The sequence below is a fragment of the Rhinolophus hipposideros genome (assembly GCF_964194185.1).
Source record: "Rhinolophus hipposideros genome assembly, chromosome: 10".
Lineage (NCBI taxonomy): Eukaryota > Metazoa > Chordata > Mammalia > Chiroptera > Rhinolophidae > Rhinolophus > Rhinolophus hipposideros.
Window position 1 is genome coordinate 29914454 of NC_138056.1, and position 21646 is coordinate 29936099.

General features: G+C 34.9%; 1 protein-coding gene across 2 annotated transcripts in view; it reads right to left on the bottom strand.

Moving 5' to 3' along the window:
• Window positions 1-21646, bottom strand: part of LUZP2 (leucine zipper protein 2) — a 416204-nt gene that overhangs the window by 97071 nt on the left and 297487 nt on the right. For both annotated transcript variants that reach the window (XM_081062579.1, XM_081062578.1), the window contains 2 exons: window positions 1974-2036; window positions 259-321 (listed from right to left, as the gene is read on the bottom strand). In XM_081062579.1, coding sequence (XP_080918705.1) covers window positions 259-321; window positions 1974-2036 — 126 coding nt within the window. The remainder of the gene's footprint in view (window positions 1-258; window positions 322-1973; window positions 2037-21646) is intronic.

Below are 21646 nucleotides of genomic sequence, written 5' to 3' on the forward strand. Positions count from 1 at the left end.
TTGAAATAAAGTAATTGAAGGTTACAAAGGGGCTTTAAATACTTTGTAATAATGCCTGCCTTTGATTAAGAATGTACCCAGGAAACCATATCTGCATTTATATCCATTAATTACGTAGGCAAGAAAATGAAAGCATCTTAAATGCAGTCAAATAGAACTCTATTTCTCATGAAAATCAGGAAATTCAAGCTAAATTATATTTTAGATAGTTTACTTATTGACTAGCAAGTTGGAAGGGGAAGGGAAAAAGAAGCTCACCTTAAATAATAAATCCTTTTTCCCATAGCGAAGCTCCTTCAGCTGGGCTTGGATTTTTTTTGACTGCAAGAGCAGAAACATGGATTAGTGCCTTAATTTCATTTATATTTTCACACTTGAAGATTAAAATTCTTTCAGACTGCACACAAATGAATTTTGCAGACATGTTTGTCTACCACACTGAAATATGTTCTCTTAAACCACAGGTGACAATCATGTATTCACATTTTTCCAGAGCAGATCCAATTTCAAATATTCTAACTTGATACTTCAGTCACTTGTCTTTCTGCATCTGCAATTATCAGTTCTGATTCCTCAGTAGAAGAAGTAGAACACAAACAAATATATTGTCATAGTCACATGAAAAGAATGATAATTGATACTATAGTTGAGTGGAGATGTAAAATAGTACGGTCACTTTGGGAAACAGTTTGGCAGTTTCATATAAAACTAAACATACCTATACTGCATTATACAGCAAAATCTTTGTAGGTATTTGACCGAGAGAAGTTATAACATACACATAAAAGTTTATAGTATGTATATATTCATAATAGTTAAATAACAACCCACATGTCTATTAACTGGTAAATGTAAACAAATTAGAGACACCAGATCTCTCTCTCTCTCTCTCTCTCTCTCTCTCTCTCTCTCTCCCTCTCTCCCTCCCTCCCTTCCTCCCTCCCTTCCTCCCTCCCTCTTTTCCCTCTCTCCCTCTCATTACCACCTTCCCTTAGCTCGTCTCCTTCCTTCTTCCCTTCTTTTCTCATTTCTTTTCATTTTGCTTTCTTTTCCTTCTCTCTTATCAGCTTCCAGATTCAATAGGTCACAAAATGCAGGTGGTTCACGATAAGGATGTGTGTGAGAAACTGTTTCTAATATTAGAACTTTGCAAGTCTATGCCATTTACACTTTCAGTTTTATGCTGTAATTGATGGTGCTTCCAACACTGGATAATGATTTAGGAATTATAGCACCATCATAACACAGTCTCCTACTTTGCAAACTTTACTACCTTGAGGGGTTAGAAATATTCTGAATATAATAGGAAACTGAATCACAGTACATTTGCAGTTGTTTCAGTAGAAGGCATATATACATTTAACACATGCTTGGAAAATTACAAAACTTCAGAAATAAAAGAGGACTTTATTTATTAGGCAGGGCTTAACATTAATAGAGTTTACTAGGAGATGATAGTACCATGAGTATATTGTGTTTATTATATACTATGATCAGCTAACATCAAAACTGAATTTTCTTGAGATATAATTTACATAGAGCTAATCTCAGTTAAGTATACAGTTTGATGGGTTTGATCAATATATATATAGATATAGAACATAGACAAGATATAGAACTATTCCATCACCCCAGAGTTTCCTCTTGCTATTTTACAATGAGAGAGTACTAGTGCATGTAGTATGCATGATTTGTCTAACTTCACTTCTATTATTCCATATAACCTATGCCCTGACCTTTTACAAGTCCAGAAAGGACTCATTTTAACCACTTTGGGTTTTCATTTTTAATGCATACTTAAAATGAATGCACAAAATATATTTTAAACTTTTCTTCATAACTTGATTTCATTACTAAGACATCAATTTTTATATGATTATGTTAGAAGGAGATCTTTCATTTTAAAAAATGAAGAAAAACTGACACTAATATTATTTCTATCCAGTTGAAGCTAGAAGAGAAAATTTACTCACTTCTTCTGCACGGATGCCACACAGCTTGTTTCCCGACAAGAGTTTGTTTTTCAAGCTTTTATTCTGAGGAATGAAACATAGTTTTACTGCTAGAAGTGATAAAATAGTAAGAATTTCCTTAAATATGTTAGCAGCATTGCATTTCTCTGTTGTGTTCATGAGTAAGTTCTTTTTGATATGATATATAATGAATTTATATAAACTAAGTAGAATCTGTAATGTAACAAAATGCTTCTTTTATTCAATTAAAAGTTTGATGTATTTTTTAATGCTAATTAACACATTCATTAAAAATTATGGGACTTCATTTGGCCTTATATTTAGCTTCGATTTTCTATTATATATGTTATTTAAAAAATAATTGTGGTTTCAATTCTGCAATTGATGTTAATTTGTGAAAGTACCCCTCTACACAGCAAGCATTTATTTCTACTCTCATTTGGATGCTGGTCACCTTGGAACCCTAGTATAATGTAGCCATAGACTCATCAGAGTCTGCATTCTCTTTAAAGAGTGTAGTTTTAGGGTGGCTGGATGGCTCAGTTGGTTAGAGCGTGAGCTCTCAACAACAAGGTTGCCATTCAATTCCTGAATGGGATGGTGGGCTGTGCCCCCTGCAACTAGGATTGAAAATGGCAACTGGACTTGCATCTGAGCTGCGCCCTCCACAACTGGATTGAAGTACAACAACTTTGAGCTGATGGGTCCTGGAAAAACACACTGTTCCTCAATATCCCCCCATGCCACCCCCCCAAAAAAAAGACTAGTTTTAGAGTCCTCTTATATTCCTGATGCCTGTGCATTGGTCTCAAAGGGCTTGTTGATGCTCAGAAGCTATTTCTTTCTGCAGGCTTCATAAATGTGCTCTCTCTGCTGGGTCTGAGCAGACAGATCTGTTAACCTTCGAACTTCTCATACTTACCTAGACTCTTGGACAAATGTTTGTTGCTCTTACATGAAAGCCACATATCCTTAGCCATCTGAATCTAAACCCTTATAGCTATTCAATTATGTTTGTCTCATTACACTTTGGCTTTTCTGTCTTCGCCTCAGTAACAGAGTACCAAAACTCCTTTTAGAAAGGCAGGCTAAAGGAGAGCAGCAAATGTTGTAAAACTCACAGGATGTAGACTTCGTACTGTCTCTACAGAAACGGTGTAATGGTAAAATGTATCTCATACATAATGATTCTAAAGACAGTCAATTTGATGAGTGTCATGAGCAAACTGAACCACATTTATGTAGAGTGAATGGACAACTGGATGAATGGATACATCAAATTTAAGAGTTCTTCACTCACAATTCTCACCTGACTTTGAACATTATTTCCTATTTTATTTTTCTGTCACACAAAGAGGAAGTACAGCTCCCTCCATTTGAAACAACCCTTTGCTATGTATTCCTCTTTAGCTAAGAGCTGAAATTCTAAAAAGCACATTTAGGATTTCAACGTCATAAAAAGTTTTACATATATAAAGACTTGATTCACTCAAGTAATGTCTTTTTGAAAATATTTGTATGCATCATACAAGATTAGGGTTTTTAAAGAGATTTTAATATTATGCATTATTTCTATATTTAAAAGCTTCTAACTACAATAACAGGGATGCATATTGTTTCTAATTCACAGTGTTGCTCAGATTGTAGGTGAAAAAATTCCCTAGTTTTCCTTCTGTTCATATCTATTCATGACATTTTTTACATATACAATCTTATTTTTTTCCTAATGAAATGGTCCATTTTTTTTTCTTTTTGATTTCTTCTATTGTTTTTGAGCATAGAGATATCGTGCCTATTTCTAGAGATTTGATATTCACTTAGATTTTTTTTATGGCTATCATGTTTTAGTGGAAAGATTGGTGAAATTCAAATAAGATCTATATTTTGTTTAATAGCATTGTATTAATGTTAATTTATTGATTCAATAATTGCATTATCACTCTGTATGATGTTAATTTAAAATTTTGGGTAAAAGTACATGAGAATATCCTGCATTAATCTACCATGCTCTTTTCTATATCAAAAATTATTGCAAAATAAAAAGTTAAAATATCTAAAAAATAAAATTTAAATGCATAAATAAATAAATATTGAGTAAAGTATTTCTGGTTTGAATATTTATATGCCAACACAAAGTATCCACACTTGAGTAACTTTATTAGAAATGGTAATGAAGTTAATATATTTAAAATCTGGTGCATGGAGTCTATACTACTTAAAATTTGCCTCTTCACTTAAAACTTTTTTTCTTTCTTTCTTGCCTTTTGTTCATTTTGTTCAATTCTAGGGTGAGAGATGGAGCAGTGATTAAAATATTATTTTACTGGAAATGGTTAATACAGACTTGGTCAATGTACTTTGATTGGCACTGGGGAGGCTGCCACTCGTCAAGGTGGATATCTTTATGGCCATCCAAAAATGAACAATGATCATATTATGTGTCTGCAGTCTGCTCTGGCAGTTGTTAATTCTGGGAAACGCTGTAAAGCAATATGTTTCCATTAAGTTAAATGTCATTTCCAGAGCTTAGAATTACAGTATTTCACTATTTTGACATATATCCAGATTTGGGGGTAATTAATTATAATCACACACAATGGGGCCAATTGTAGGACACAAGGGAGAGTTACCCAGGCCAATATTGAGATTGATCTTATATGGCATGTTCTTCAGAAGTGTGAATGGCACAGAGCACTAAAAAGGGAATACTGATTCCCAGACAATTCACTGAGTTAACCTTTCCACTCATGCTTCATGACCATACTTCCTCTTTTATTCCAGAAAAAAAATATGGCTTGATATCATGTAGGTGTTAATATCATAGTTTGTACAGTTCTGTAATCAGACTAATGCCCTTTCATCCACCATATACATAATGAATCTCACTTGTATCAGATCTAGTGATGCTTTTATAAGATCTAAGATAATAACTTCCACAAGGAGTTATACCCAAAATGCCAGGATCCAATTATGATGATGCCACACTTGAGGGGATATAATGAAAAGTAGACTAAAAGAGTTACCAAATGTTTAAATGTCTGGTTTTTTCACCTATCATGCTTCTACGATCCCTTCTTCTAATAACCATACTCTGATTTTTCCTGTTTCTATGCTAATCTCATGAGGTTTTGTGTGACACTAACTCTAGCCACTGTGTCAAGGGAAAGGATAATTCCAACCCAGTCAATCAGAGTATTAGTCCAGAGTTGGTAAAGTAACAACTCATTACTGATGAGACCCAAATATAAATCTTTTATTTTCAAGAATTATTGAGGAAAAGGTGCTGAGGTTCACCACTAAGTCAGAACTTATCTGATAATAGATCTAATACAGAAAAAGAAAATAGAAAAGGAACTCTGAGTATGGAGAGAGAAGATACTGAATCCGGGTAATGTGTTTGGTCCCTCTTTTCCTTTCATATAGCTTTGTGTGAAGCTAACTTACTGGGATTTTCAGTTATATGCTTCTAGCAGCAGCCCTCTGCTCTCTTCACACTCTACTTAAATATTTTTGTCCACTTAGCTTATGTAGTCAGATAATTATTTCATTTCCTTAAGATTCAGAGTAGGAAAAAAAAACTCCCAAGTAACCAAGCCTATACCTAATGCTAATGCCATAACTTATGAGGATGTGGGCAGAGAACATATCCATGTATTTTTGCCTTCTCTAAATGGAAGGCAGATCTTTCTTATTATCTACTTAGGGAATTCCTCCTAATTAGATAGATGTTGTATAAATTTGGGGTAAGTTAAAACAAATGTCCCTACAACCTTCTTGAGAACCCAGCTTGTATATGTCTCAGCCCTGCCTAACAATGTTATTGAATACTTACTTTCCTTTGTCGATATAAAACTCAAATCTTATTGTCGCAGAAAAAATATTTCTTAAATAATAGATCTGCTATATCTAGTTTTGATTTTTGCTTGGGAACTTAAAACATCATATTTTCAATATAATTTATGTGGTTCTCAAACCCAATAAATATTCTGGACTACAAAACAGAGATATAAATCTAATATATCTCTATAATCATGCTCTATATATATGCAAAAATTCCAAAAGTACTGTGAGTTTCCATTTTAGTAGTGCTTTCAAATGAAATTAGGTATTAGTTGGGATTTTTGTTTGCAAGTAATAGACACCAATATTGGTTAAAACAATAAAAGCATGCATTTACTGTGAAGATTCTATATAGAATAAAGAGAAAGCATTGGGAATAAGACTCAGAAAATATGCAGGAACAAAGTAGGAGGAAGCATCCATGATTATAAGACAAGAATAGACTTATTGTGACAACTAAATGAAGGACTGTAAATCACTGCACTTAATTACAAGTTTGAATGATGAGGTATCGATTTATTTTATGGTGAAAGTCAGAATCTGGGAAGACTTAGGATTGTCAAATATAATAAATTATGTAAATGTGTTTATCACATTATTTTCTGGAATTAAATAGAATATACCACTACTGCTAAGTAGCTGAAAACATGTTAATGTCTTTTAACTGCAATAAAATATGAACCTAAATTAAAAACACCTGCAATGGTATTCAAACTAAAATCAGAGATTGTGTGTCTTGCTATGGGAAGAATCTCCTCCTATTTTAGAACTTTCTAAAACTGACTGTGCAGGAACCACTTTTTATGACTGCTTGAGAACTACATTTGCTTCAATTTAAATGTATTTTTAAAGTGCCTGAAAAATGGGCTTGCCTTTTGCAATAAGTCATCTTACAATTGGAAAGCAATTGTATTAAGGAAATTGCTGTGTTAAGGAAAGCAATGGAATTCTGGGGGAATATGTGATATAAATACTTTGCTTCTAAAATATTGGCAAATTAGATGATATTTTACAAATTCCCTGAGAGTTCTTTATTGAGAACACCTCAGGAAAGGGATGGCATACAGGGCTGAGACCTAAACCATGAGTGTTTATTTCATCAATTCTTTTTTTTTTCTTTTTAATTAATTGGGGTGACAATTGTTAGTGAAATTACATAGATTTCAGGTGTACAATTCTGTATTACATAATCTATAAGTCCCATTGTGTGTTCACCACCCAGAGTCATTCTCCTTCCATCACCATATATTTGATCCCCCTTACCCTCATCTACCACCCCCCCACTCCCCTTACCCTCTGGTAACCACTAAACTATTGTCTGTGTCTATGAGTTTTTGTTTCTCATTTGTTTATCCTGTTCTTTTGTTGTTTTTGGTTTATATACCACATGTCAGTGAAATCATAGGGTTCTCTGCTTTTTCTGTCTGACTTATTTTGCTTAGCATCATACTCTCAAGATCCATCCATGTTGTCACGAATGTTCCTATATCATCTTTTCTTATTGCCGGATAGTATTCCATTGTGTATATATACCACGACTTCTTTTTTTATTTTTTTATTTTAATTAATTAATTAATTTATTAGTTTCAGGTGTACAAAACAAGGTAATACTTAGACGTTCATCATTTATATCCCTCATACTGTGAACCCCCCTCCCCCCATCCACTATCCCTCCGACCTCACACTGAACCATCACATTATATATATAAAACTATAGTTGGCATTCATTAATGTTTAGCTTCTGGTGTACAATGCCATGATCAGGTATCCACAGTATCCCTGAGGTGGTCTCCCAAATAGGACGCATGGCCATCGGGAATCAGCGACATACCACGACTTCTTTATCCATTCATCTAACAAAGGACATTTTGGTTGTTTCCATATCTTGGCCACCGTAAACAAAGCTGCAATGAATATTGGAGCACATGTATCTTTATGTATAAATGTTTTCAGATTTTTTGGGAAGATACCCAGGAGAGGGATTGCTGTGTCATATGGTAATTCTATTCGTCATTTTTTGGGGAACCTCCACACTGCTTTCCATAACGGCTGCACCAGTCTGCATTCCCACCAACAGTGCATGAGGGTTCCTTTTTCTCCACAGCCTCTCCAACTCTTGTTGCTATTTGTCTTCTTGATGATAGCCATTCTGACTGGGGTGAGGTGATATCTCATTGTGGTTTTTATTTGCATTTCTCTGATGATTAGTGATGTTGAGCATTTTTTCACATATCTATTTGCCATTTGTATGTCCTCTTTGGAGAAATGTCTCCTCAGGTCCTCTGCCCATTTTTCAATCCTCATCAATTCTTAGATGGCAGGTTTTTTTTTTTCACTTTTTAATGTTTTTGAAATTAGGATATACAGTTTACAGCAGCATTATGCAACTCTCATGTAGTATTTATGGTTCCCTGTACCCCAAGAAAGTTGTTAAGTGTCGTGCAGGGTCTCAGCTCCCACTCCCCGCATAAGAACGCAGGACACGGTAAGGCCAAACAGGAACACCCATGGAGCCATAAGTAGGGGAGTCAAACCAATATATTCTCGCTGGTGGCTGGGCTGGAGACACAGGAAGCAGGATCTACATAATCTGCAACCCGCTATCCTAACAGCAGTCCGCGCTTGCCAGCCACCATCTTCTTGCTAGCCCCCATTCTTTTCTGCTAGCATAGCCACAGCCGATATATTAGTGGCCAATGGCCTACGGGTTACAGCTGATGGCCAACTAGCCACAGCTGCTGGCCATCTGATCACAGTTGATGGCCATTTACTACCCGAGCCAGCACCTTTCTATTGTGAGGCAGAGAGCCTGGAAACTGTTTTTTGGGGGCTTTGTCCCCACATTAAGTCTGACAATCCACTTTACAATTTAATCATTAAATTTCCAAAGTTCTTGTTTTAAAATAAGAGATGAAAAAGTAATAAAGGGAAGAAATTTTTTCTTCCATTTGGAAAAGTTTAGCTGTATGGAAACCAGGGAAAATAAGGGGTGTATATATGGTCTTTTCATTTATTCTAAGACACATAGAAGAAAAAAGTAGAATTTCAAAATGGAGGGAGATAAATTGTGTATGAAATAGTTTCAAATTGATAATGGAGAAAAAGGCCAAAGGGAATAAGCCACCTATCTATGTCATAATATAAATGCAGAGCTATAAACAACTGAAATAATTTTAGTCAAAAAAAGACTTAAAGATACCCTTTTGAGATTTAAAGGAAAATATAATACAGATAGCAATAAGATATTTAGTTGAAACCAAATATTTTCATTAATTTTTTCCAACCTATTCGTTTGTTTAAATATAATGTTATGATTTAATCTATATGTAGACTAATTGCTATTTTAATAACAATTTATATTTTACAGGAAGATTTAAAATTGAATAGGCATGAGCTATAGGATCATTCTATAAATATTTAAATAAAACCACCAGACAGCCATGCAGTCATCCAAGTGATAGCAGATGTCCTAGTAGAGTATTAGACTTGCCAACTTGAATTCTAAATTGGTTGCAGGTGTAACAAAAGTTTTACAAGTGCTTAAAGATTTCCTCACTGAGGTTATATCAGGAAGAGGATGGGATATTGAACTTGACTCTAAGTCATTAGAAAATTTGATTGCTTCATGAGAGTTTCATTCTTAGCTTAGCACCAAACGACCTATAATAGCTAATGCAAATTATGTAAACCCTAGACACTCAGTGTCAACATATGTGAAATAACGGAGACTATCTAGGTCATCTCTCAGATGTTTTGCACCTTTAGGACTAGTCTCATCATGAGGAAGGTACATAAGGGCCATGAGAAGATGACTTTTTTCTCATGTCAGCTAAGATGTTATTGTAATACATTCCAATTCTCTGACTAAATTAACTAGATATTCTGTGTGCTGGTTACGCTCATCTCATACCTACAAGATCACTTTTCAAACAGTATGAAGATAATACAGCACAGAGGCTGGTTCTTGGGATAGAGCAATTGTAGTTGAATCACACTTTTTTTTTAAATATAAGTTCAGTGATTTTGGATATATCTCATAACACCTGGCCTGGTGCTTGTTTTCTCATCCATAATGAGGAAACGATCATGACCAACTTAATTGGGTGTTTTTATGTATTAAATGAGATGATACAAACAAAGCAATAATAGTGATTGCCACAGAGTAAGCACTCACTAAGCATTAGCTATTATCATTCCAATAAAATTCACTTCATTTTGTAAAAAAAATAAAGAAGAGTAATATATTTTTCTTTGATAGGACAGTACTCCGAGAAGGTTTAGCGTTTCCGTATTACCATTTATATATATTATTATTTTTCAAGATGGCAGATGAGCTTCTAGCTAATGAGTTCTGTAATTTCTCTTACAAATAAAGAAAAATTTATTGTGGAAATCATTGCACTCAATGATATTTCCCTCTATGTCTTATTTGCTCTTCCTTTAAAATAGACAATTCTCTTGGAAATAAAACCTGCTTTTACTGTTATCAATTACTCCCTTTCCTTATCACAGAGCTCTCATTCAGATGGGTTAAAACTGTGGCTATCTGTGATGCCATTCACTCCAGAAATAACTTTATGAAAAAGGTATTAATATTTTTGTCAACGTTTCTAAAGACCTTTTATATACTAGTAATAGGGATAAACAGTCCCTCTCTTCAAGGAACTCACAATCCATGAAGGAGGCTGACAGTAGCACTCACAGGCTCTGGAGAGGCATCTACTTAAGAAGCCACACTGAGCTGTCTTTAGAGTTGTAAAGGAGTCAGCCACATAATAGGAACTGACAAGAGAGAGAGAGAAAGAGACAGAGAGAGAGAGAAAGAGAGAGAGAGAGAGAGAGAGAGAGAGAGAGAGAGAGAGAGAGAGAGAGAGAGAGAGAGAGAGAGGACTACCCACTAAAACTACAAGGTATTCAATTAATCATGCATAAGACACTGGTGAAAGAGTTGAGGGATGAGACTGGAGAGGAGAGTTGGGGATGGCCAGACAGGGCCCTGTGTGCCGCTGAAGCCATGGCATTGAATGTTTGGCATGAAAGTCACATGATCAGATTTACTCTTTAGAAAGATAAAGTAGAGAGAATATTGGGATTCAAATTCAGTAATATATCTACTGTTTGATGAAATATGAGGTCTGACAATTAAGTTTGCAAACTTGTTGCAATGATGTTGTTAACCTTTTTTGATATCAGCGGGATTATTCATCATGAATTTGTACCAACTGGCTGAAAAGGCTGCGTGAAAAAGTTAGACAAAAATGACCTGAACTTTTTGCCAACAATTCATGGCTCTTGCATTATGACAATGCACCACCTCACACTGAGGGAGTTTTGAGCCAGTAAACAAATGACTGTATTGGAACACCCTTCCTACTCACCTGATCTGCCCCCAATGACTTCTTTCTTTGCCCGAAGAAAAAGGAAATATTAAAAGGAAGATATTTTGATGACATGCAGGACATCAAGTATATTACGACAACAATTCTGATGGCCATTCCAGAAAGAGTTCCAAAATTGCTTAAAGGGTGGACTAGGTGTTGGCATCAGTACATAGCTTCCCAAAGGGAGTACTTCAAAGGTGACTGAGTAATACTCAGCAATGAAGTATGTAGCACGTTTTCTAGAATGAGTTTGCGAACTTAATTGTCTGACCTCATATATGTTTAATTAGCAGATTAGGCAGATAACGGCCTTTTGTCAGTCCCCATTGCTTCTCAGACATCTCAACTCTGTAGTAACTCATGGCTGAGGACTTGGACATTTTTCTCTCTTTACCCTCACTACCTCGATGATCTTCTTCACAATCATGTCTTTAAATACAATCTCTGACAATGATTGCCAAATTTATATCTCCCAGATACACCTGTCTCACCTCCAACTGCTAACCTGTCTATCATACATAGTCATTTCAAATATAAGGTATCCCAAATTAGTGTCATGCTTTCCCCAAGGCTCCTTCACCTTCAGTTATCTCCTTCTCAATGAAGGACAATATCATCTTTCTGACTATTCACGCTAAAAATCTTGGAGCATTCTTAACTCTTCCCATTCTGTCACAATGTATATACATTATTCAATACATATGAATGGTTCATGATAAAATATATATTCAGAAAAAAATTATTTTACTCCTTTCCTTTTTTTCCAAAAACTCCTATTAGACAACAATTACAGACTCCATCTTTTATCCATGTCTCTAACTACACACACATACACACACACACACACACACACACACACACACCCCTACCTAATTTATTTTTGTGGAATTCTAAGTTAATTTATCAAATTATGCTATGAGTCATTATTTTTCTCTTCAGACTTGTCCAGACAAGAGCTTTTATTTTATTTTTTTCCTAGAATAGCTTTATTTTAAATTATTCCAATGGCTATAAGTACATACTTTTTCTTTCCAAGCTTTATAATTGTTCTTTATATATATATACCTCTTACTTTGTTTTCTCTCTTAACAGTTTTACAAATAATTGATATTTTTCATTATCTTGCATTTATCTTTTGAAGTTACCCAAAACAATTATTTTAATTTTTTTGTGTCTACAGCCAGTGAATCTGGCCATGCTCTTTTCCTTGTGGTGGCCTCGTGTGTAATTGCTGTGAACAGCACCCTCCTTGTTAGTGCATGCAGCCTGCTGCAGAAACTGGTTACCCTAAAGGACCTTAGAGATAGCTCTTTCCAGGGCACATTCATGTCTGACCTCATACTCTCCATAGTCTAGGTTCCAAACAAGTATATGGGACGCAGTTTGAAAGTCCTAGGGCAGTGGGCAGAGTCCACATTGGCCAAGTCATCAGTCCATATGCACCAAATTGCAGGACAAGAGACATGTGACCGAGGCCCCACCTACGACCAAGTTCAAGTTCTCTGGCTGCCATAAGATCCATGAAGAAGAAGTAGCGCTTCACCAAGTTTAATACAGCTGTATCTGAAGACATGGTAGCTGGAAGCAGCTCATCCTTGATGACTGTGGGATCAAATATATCCTTAACTGTGGCCCCCTTGGACAAATGGTGGCCCTTGGTCTCACGAGGACTTCAGCACCACACCCTTTTTACTCATGCCCAACAATAAATCCTACTTCCTGTCCATCTTAAAAAATAAATAAATGACACTTTGGTGTTTCCATGTTCTTGGTCAATGTTATGATGCTAAGCGAAATAAATCAGACAGAAAAAGTCGAGAACCATATGACTTCACTCACATGTGGGATATAAAACTGAAAGCAACACAGGAACAAGACAAACAAATAAAGAAACAAAATCTCATAGACATAGACAACGGTTTAATGGTTACCAGAGAGTAGGGGGAGAAGGGTGGTAGATGAGGTTTAAAGGGGATCAAATATATAGTGATGGAGGAACTGACTGGGTGGTGAGCACACAATGTGATATATAGATGATGTATTATTATAGCATTGTACAATTGAAACCTGTGCAATTTTACTAAACATTGTCAGCCCAATAAATTTAATTAGAAAACAAAATAATAAAAATAAATAAATGAAATGTTTGTCAAACTCTTCTGTAAAAATTAGTATTATCTATACTTAACTCTATCTGCTGATTTTATTTACTGTTTCTTAGTTCTGGGTTTCTTACGTGGTTTTGAATTTGCATATGCAGATTTATTTTGCAATGGAGGCTTTATTTATTATTTATTATATTTGTTTTAATTTTATTTATTTCTCATTAGTACTTGCCTAGTAATTTTGTGATTGCCTCTACCTGCTGAACATACCTTGTATGACTTGCTAGCCAGTTGATTTTCCCAAGTAACTTAACAACTCTGCCTAGGCGTCCAAAATTTTTAAACGGTAATAAAAAGAGTACCTACTCTATAGATTTGTTGTGAGCATTGAAATAAAGTAAAAATAAGTAAAGCATTAAGTATGTATGTTGCACATAGTAGGTGGCTAAGGTTATCATTTATAGTAATGCGTATTATTAATAACATACAATTTTTGTTATGGCAAACCCAGATTGTCTTCTTCTTTGCAACCAATTTGGATATGTTCTTCAAGTTCTAATCCTTTAAATATTTCTCCATAAATATATTTTCTAATAAGAGCCCATCCTTTAAGTTTTCATTATACTCTCATATTTGCTTATGCTTGTGTCTATGGCTGCGGTTATGTTATTTTATTTTAGGTCAAAGACTGTGGGTTTTTTGTTTTTTATTTATTTATTTATTTATTTATTTTGCATTTTCATTCCTCAATGTCAGATAAAATGTTCTTCACAGAGTATGAACATAATCGTTCTGAATATAAACTGAAAACTGAATGTCTGTCATAGAGAAATGTGTAAGGGATAGATTTCACTATTTACATTTTTATAATCCTAAAATTAGATGTTTCTTTTATATCCACAGCTGTGTCATAATGTTCCTTAATGCTGGACTGAATTTTGGGTCCGATTAATAAAAAGGAAAAGAAAAAAAGCTGTCATATTTTTTTAAATAAGGATATGTTTGACTGGAGAGGTTTTAAATGAAAGGCCTTTGTCAAAAAATAATAAGCAGGTATATGAAAAACATAATGTTCCCATAAGATCCAGCATGCTATGGGTTAAAAACTGTGTAATCTGTATTCTATCTGACTTAATGAATAGAACAAATAGATCTACACAAAGATGTTAGCAATGGTTAGAGAGTTTCTTCTAGATATCTGCTCAAACCATGCGTAAGGCTGCTGGTAACAATTAAAGAAAACTGTTCAGTGTTTTGTGTTATACTAAAGAAGCTATGAAGCAGCTATGATGGATCAATAGAGAAATCTGAAGAAAATCTGACACTACAAATCAAAATGTGCTTTATTTAGGGTCAAATGCATCTGCTAACCATTTTCTTAAGCACAAATTTGCTCAGTCCCAGCTGAAAGTTTGCCCATGGACCTTAAACAGCATGTAATCATCCAGTATCTTTTTTCTGCTTATTTAAAATGTCATAATCCTACTACAGCAATTGCACTCCAAATGATTGGGCATGCTGTGCAAAGAACAGGGACTACTAGTGCCACACAGACTTTCTCCTTTGAAAGGAAATTATACCAGTATTATTTTTTGCACATGAATGAGTAATTTGATCTTGGAGAAAACATCTGTGCTCAGAGTGCATTGTGAATGCAGTGGAGGAGGCAGCTGCTCATATGACAATGCCAAAGCATATCATAGCAATGTCACTTCTCTCTACCACAGTTAAGCCTCTGATTGCGTCCGATTTTTTACCACTAAGATCAGAACACTTGTTTTTATTTTATACATTTTGTCATTAATTTGTTCATTCTTTAAATATTAAATAAGTACTTCGGTAATCCATGCATGATGGGTACAAAAAGACATTAACATACAACATCAGTGCTCCACATTACATGTCATTAGGGGTTGCAAAATAAAACAGCAGTGAGATACCATTACACATCTATTAGAATGACTGAAAATTCAAAATACCAACAACACAAAATGCTGTGGAAGCTATGGAACAACAGAAACTCTCATTCACGGCTTGTGAGAATACAAGATGGTACAGCCATTGTGGAAGACGGTTTGGCAGTTTCTTACAAAACTGTATACACCTTTTCATATGATCCAGCAATCATGCTCCTTGGTATTTACCCAATGAAGTTAAAAACATGTTCACATAAAACCTGCATAAGGATGCTTATAGCAGCTTTATTTAGAATCACCAAAACTTGAAGAACAGGAACTTGAATGCAACCAAGCTATTCTTCAGTAGGCAAAGGAATGAATAAATTGTGGTACATCCAGATAATGGAACATTAATGGAAAACTAAAAATAAATGCTTTATCAAGAACCGTATGATTTCACTGATATATGATGTGTAAACCAAAAACAATGAAAGAACAAAATAAGCAAATGAGAAACAAAAACTCATAGACACGGACAATAGTTTAGTGGTTACCAGAGGGTAAGTGGGGAGGGTGGTGGTAGATGAGGGTAAAGGGGATCAAATATATGGTGATGGAAGAAGAACTGACTCTGGGTGGTGAACACACAATGTGATTTACAGAGGATGTAATACAGAATTGTATACCTGAAATCTATGTAACTTTATTAACAATTGTCACCCCAATAAACTTTAATTAAAAAAAAAAGACATGGGTTAAACTTAAATGCACATTAATAAGTATAATAAATTAATCTGAAAAGGCTACATAATGGTAAGATTCAACTATATGACATTATGAAAAAAAAGTAAAGTTATAGAGACAGTAAAAAGATCATTGTTTGCTAGGATTTTGAGAGAGGGAGAGATGAATAAGCAGACCACTGAGCATTTTTAGAGCAGTGAAACTATTCTTTATGAGACTATAATGGTGGATGTATGTTATACATTTGTCAAGCTCATAGACTGTACTACAACACCATGAATAACCCTAATGTAAGGTATGGACTTCGGGTGTTAAGTATGTGTCAAAGTCGGTTCATTGATTGTAACAAACGTACCATTCTTCTGCGGGACATTGATAAAGGAGGAGGCTGCAGGCGTTTGGGAATATAGAATATATGGGTATCTACTTTCCACTCAATTTTGCTGTGAACCTAAAATTATTCTAAAATATAAAATCTATTAAAATAAGCAAACAAACCTATTCAACTTTATTAAAAACAAAAGAATATATGACTTTACCATCTACAAAACAACAGACTGAAATAATTGGTATATTCACCATTTCAATCAAGTATATCGGATTGTCCTTGTAAAATACACATTTTTTGAAAAATAATAACAGTATGATTGAATAAAAAGATAAACATTAGTAATAATATTTTTTAAAACTTTATAATAAAACTACCTTAATTTTCAAAGTAGACTTACACTACTAAGAGGTCTTCGAAAGTTCTAAAAATAGCAGATTAATAGTTAAATACTTAAGATCTATTGCACTAACAGACTATATAAAAAAGATCACAAGTTAAACTATAAATATCCTTTTTGGTATTAGCTAAAATAACAGAAAAATAATAAATAAGTACACTTAATAAAGATAATTTTAATAAAAGTCAAAGTGCTCCAGCTTTGACATATTTTTACAAATGTACCTATTGTAAATAAACAAAATGTATACAATTGATTGTATTTATCTTTCATCTTTATAAACTTTTTATAAAATCTGATTACTGAAATTACAATATGCTTTTAAATGTATTTTGCTTTATTGCAGATATCCATGTCAGCAAACATTTTTCCATTTTAATGTATATTTATATTGGAATTTTAAATGATTCTTTTCATTGTATGACTCAAAATTATGACTCCCACCTCTAAAATTGTGGTCCCAGCAAGACAGAATATGTATGGTGGGTAAATATTGTTTACTTTTTACTGAATATTTGAATCATTTCAATTTTAAAATTAAATTACTTTCAACCTTTTCTATTTATTCTTCATTTTTATCCCAAATACACAAAGTCAAGTGCTCCAGATTTGACCATGAAGAACTCATGCAAAAATATATACCATTAGCCTTCTTACACATAACTCACCCATCCTAATCACCGTATAGACACAGAGAAATGCTCAAATCTAGCTTTATTTATGTTCCATTGCACAAACATCTCTTGCTAAGACATCTTCATACACACACACACACACACACACACACTCATCCCATCCTTTTTATTATAGCTAAATATCTTTATCAAGTATAACTTTTATTTCCCTTAAACTAGAACAAAACAAATGTCTCAGGTGAGTAAAAAGTAATATCGTTAAACTTAAAGGCATTGACTCATCAAAGACTTGACATATTATAATGATTAAATCCGTGTAATAGTGAGGTGAAGACACTTAGATTAAGTTAAACTCTTAAGCTCACAGGGCAAATAAAAAAGTGAAGTCAAGATTCAAACACAGGTTTTGAACTCCATTAGCTCCCCTGCCTCCAGGGTTCAGGCTTATCAAAAAGAAATCTCTTTGTGCCCCCCATCCAAAAGTACATCTATGTACATAACAACTCAGTGTAGAAGGAATTCTCTTGTGAAGCAATCATCATACTATACAAACTACTTTCCACAACACAGAAATTTTTGAAAAGACATATTTGTGCCTGGAGTGGTACCAAAGGAGAAGAAGGAAGGCAAGAAAAATTCCTTTTAAGGAAAACAAAACAACAAAAAAACCCAAGCAAACAAACAAACAAACAGAAAACCAATCCTGAAGCAGCGAAGAAATGTCTAGCACTAGTGCAAATCCTCAAAGTTACAATAACAAACACAAGACAGTCTTTATCAGCTAGGATTTTACGATCTAACTCCTATATGTGTAGAGAATGTGAGGAACCCTACAACCTTGAGTGATATTAACATTGAAACAGTTTGCTTACCTACCAGACTTTACTAAGGACTTCCTATAAGCCAGTGGATATCAAAATATGTTTTCTGGAATAGCTGCATCAGCATCACATGGGTACTTATTAGAAATTAAAAAAAAAAATCTTAGGCTCTGAATTGACTCAAACTTACTGTATCAGAATCTCTGATAGTGGCCTGGCTATTGGCAAATGCTAGCAAGCCTTTCAGGTGATTCTGCTGCTCTTTCAAGTTTGTGAGGCTCGGATGCAAATAAATGTATTAACTTGCTCCATATTTATACATACAGAATCTAATGGCATTCCATTTCTGGTTTCATGCTCACAGCTAAATAAAATTTCTCTAGTGCATATCACTTACAAATATTTTAAGTTAACTATCCCCACTCTTTGACCTCTACCAGCCTACTTCAATTGATCTTAAATAATACAAAGTACGGGACTAAAACATGGCTACCTTCATATGCTACTCTAGAGTCATTACTAAGTAGCCCTCTCAAATGTGATAAAAGCACACCCATAAATTTGTCTGGATGCTGTACTCTGACAGGGCTATTTTTCATGATGATGGGAATACAATTCAAGCAGCCTTTAACATAAACTTTGGACTGTACACTCTTCATGAATAATAAATCAGCCTTTCAAATAACCTTTCTAGTATCCACTGTCACAGATATCCCCTTGGTATTTTGGAAGAGCCATGAAACTGAGCATTGCCCCTGTTTCTCTTGCAGTTATGGTGCCCAACAAGCTCATTAGGGTTTGGATGCCAAATGTAACTTGTCCTCTCCACTCAAGTCTCCACTCAAGGATGGGCATTTCATATTTTACTGTTGTGTTGCCCTAATCCTGGGTGCTTATTTGATTTTTATTAGTTAGAACAAACTCAGTTTAGCTATCTGTGATAGAGACCCAGAATTACAGAATCTTAAATAAGATAGAAGTTTCTTTCTCTGACTTTTTGGCACAAAAGTCAAAATGTTGTGACTCTATTTCTTGAAGGAGTTAAGGGCCTGCCTCCTTTTCACTTGATGTACCGCCCCCTCTCTGGTGTCGTCCCTGCCTGTTTGGTCCATGGCGTCATTACCTGTATATCTACATTCCACCATGCAGAAAGGAGAAAGGGAAAAGAGAAGAAAAAATGCTTTCCTTTTATGTATACAACCTGGAAGATACCAACATTTCTTCTGTTTGTAGAACAGTGGGCAGAACTGAGGTACATGGCGTCAGCCAGCTGCAAAGGAGGCTGGGAATGTTAATTCTAGGTATTGGTTTACTCAGGTAAAAGTAAGTATCTTTTTAGAACAGAAAGAACAGCTATTGGAAAAGAACTATCAGTTTTTGCCACATTTGGTCACTTTTTTCTCACCTCAATTCAGAACCTGGATTTTAATTCTTGACATAGGCAGTGAAAACTGGTAAATAACAAACATCAATACTAATTAGCAGAATACATGAGAAGCACCTTTTTCAGCTGAAAACATTGGTTCATCTAGTGCCCATGCTTTATGAGTCTGCAGAAAGTTGGTTCTTGCTCCCAAGCCACTTATTATCCAATTAGTGAGAAAGCATCATGGATGAAAGGGTTAGTCAAGATTTCTCACACTGGGGCCCTCAAATTACCTTCAGAATCATCTAGGATATTTAATAATAAATCTGAATCCTAGTTCCTGCCCAGGGTGAATCAGAATTTCTGGTAATGTATCCGAGGAGCCTACATTTTAGCATTAATTTCAGAAGAATCTTATGCACATTAAGTAGCGTGAGAGGTAGAAATGGATAGATTTTAATTCTTGGAGGATCTGTTTGTCTTGTTTTACACCCTCCCATTACTAACATTCTTCTACAGTATCTGTGGGTTGGTCTTTCTATGCTTATTAATCCCTGGCAGGTATTAGAGCTCAACTATTACAGAAGGAGGAATATACAATCACCAAAAACAGTCAAACTTTCAGGTATTATTTTATACAAGCTTCTTAACAACCCTGCAATGTGGTCAACAAGATCTAGTGTTCCTACTTAACAGAGAAGTGAACTAAACTAACTCTCAGAGAGGTCGAAGGGCTTGTACTACGCCACATAGCTCTTAAGAGGCAAAGGTGGGAAGAGATCTCTTTCTGACCACAGATCCTGTACTCTTTTTAACCTTCTCGCAACTGTGTCCCAAATAATAAGACTTAGAACCTAACCCAAGCATAACCCCAAGGTGGGTTCCACTTTGCCAACTCTGACCTTTGGGGATGTTCTTGTTGATACCTCTCTTCAGAGCTTACAATTTATCCCAACTAGAAGGCCTATTTAGCAATTTTTAATGTTAAAAATAATATCTAAGGTCAAAGGTTTTCCTGAGGGAACTGGAGGAAAATTTGACTGAATGCCTGCCCCTAGCACTCATCTAGGCTGTGCACATAATACAGACACAATAACTCACTCCGAAGCCCAAAGCTGTTGTCACTCTATGATTCTGATTTACTTTATGCTGGGCTGATAGTGTAAACGATCAATGATCCTGCATTCACCTTTATTTTCTCCTAATTAAGTTCAACTAGAAAAATAGTCACTACCTAAGGAATTTATGAATAGATGTAGGATTTTGAAATCTCTAAATGCCATTTTAGTTTCAAAACTTGGAAAGACCTACAGCTTGTACAAATCGTGTGCCCACATTTGATTCTTCCTGTGGCATGCCTGCTGTGATATGTGCTTTTAGATGAGCACTGGGGTCTTAAAGCATTAGAGTCTGTGAATGAACTGTCATCACATCTGTCTTAATTGTGTTTCCATCTGCTCATGCAGTGTGCACCTGTGCTTGGCTGATTAGATAAGAACAAGGGGAAAAAATCTTCTAATACCATTCTCCTTATAGTCAAAATCAAGATTTCACTTTTTATTTGGTAGAGTGTTAGGGAAGAAAAAGAAAAACATTGGACAGAATTCATAGGACATGTATTTGAGTCCTGGGTTTCCCATGTACAAGCTGTCACCACGGATATATCTGTCCTGTGACATTTCTAAAGCTTGTTTTCTCCATCTGTAATTATGTCTGCCTCTTCACAATGTTAGTGTGAGAATAAAAGCAAACAATAAATTTGAAAGTGCTTTGTAAACATAAAAAATGTGATTTTCACATATATGCCATATATTCAAATGTCTTTGAGAAGGAAGCATAACCTAAAATTTACAGAGTGTAGGATTCTGTAAAATATGGAGTTTACTGGTTGATTTAAAAAACCCATATGTGCTTCTACTGCATCCATATGCTTAAATTACTCTTTATTTTGTTGAGTATAAAATGGGGGATTAAAAAATTCAGGAAGAAAGGACTATTGAAGAATTGATTGGTAATTACCATTTTTAAATATGCTTTTTAATCCTCCAAAATGCTTTAATCTTCTCAAATGGTTTAATAGATGCACTACTGAGCTTCTGCAGCCAGGGCAGGGAACACAGGGCTTAGTTTAGGAAGTACAACTGAGACTGCAGCC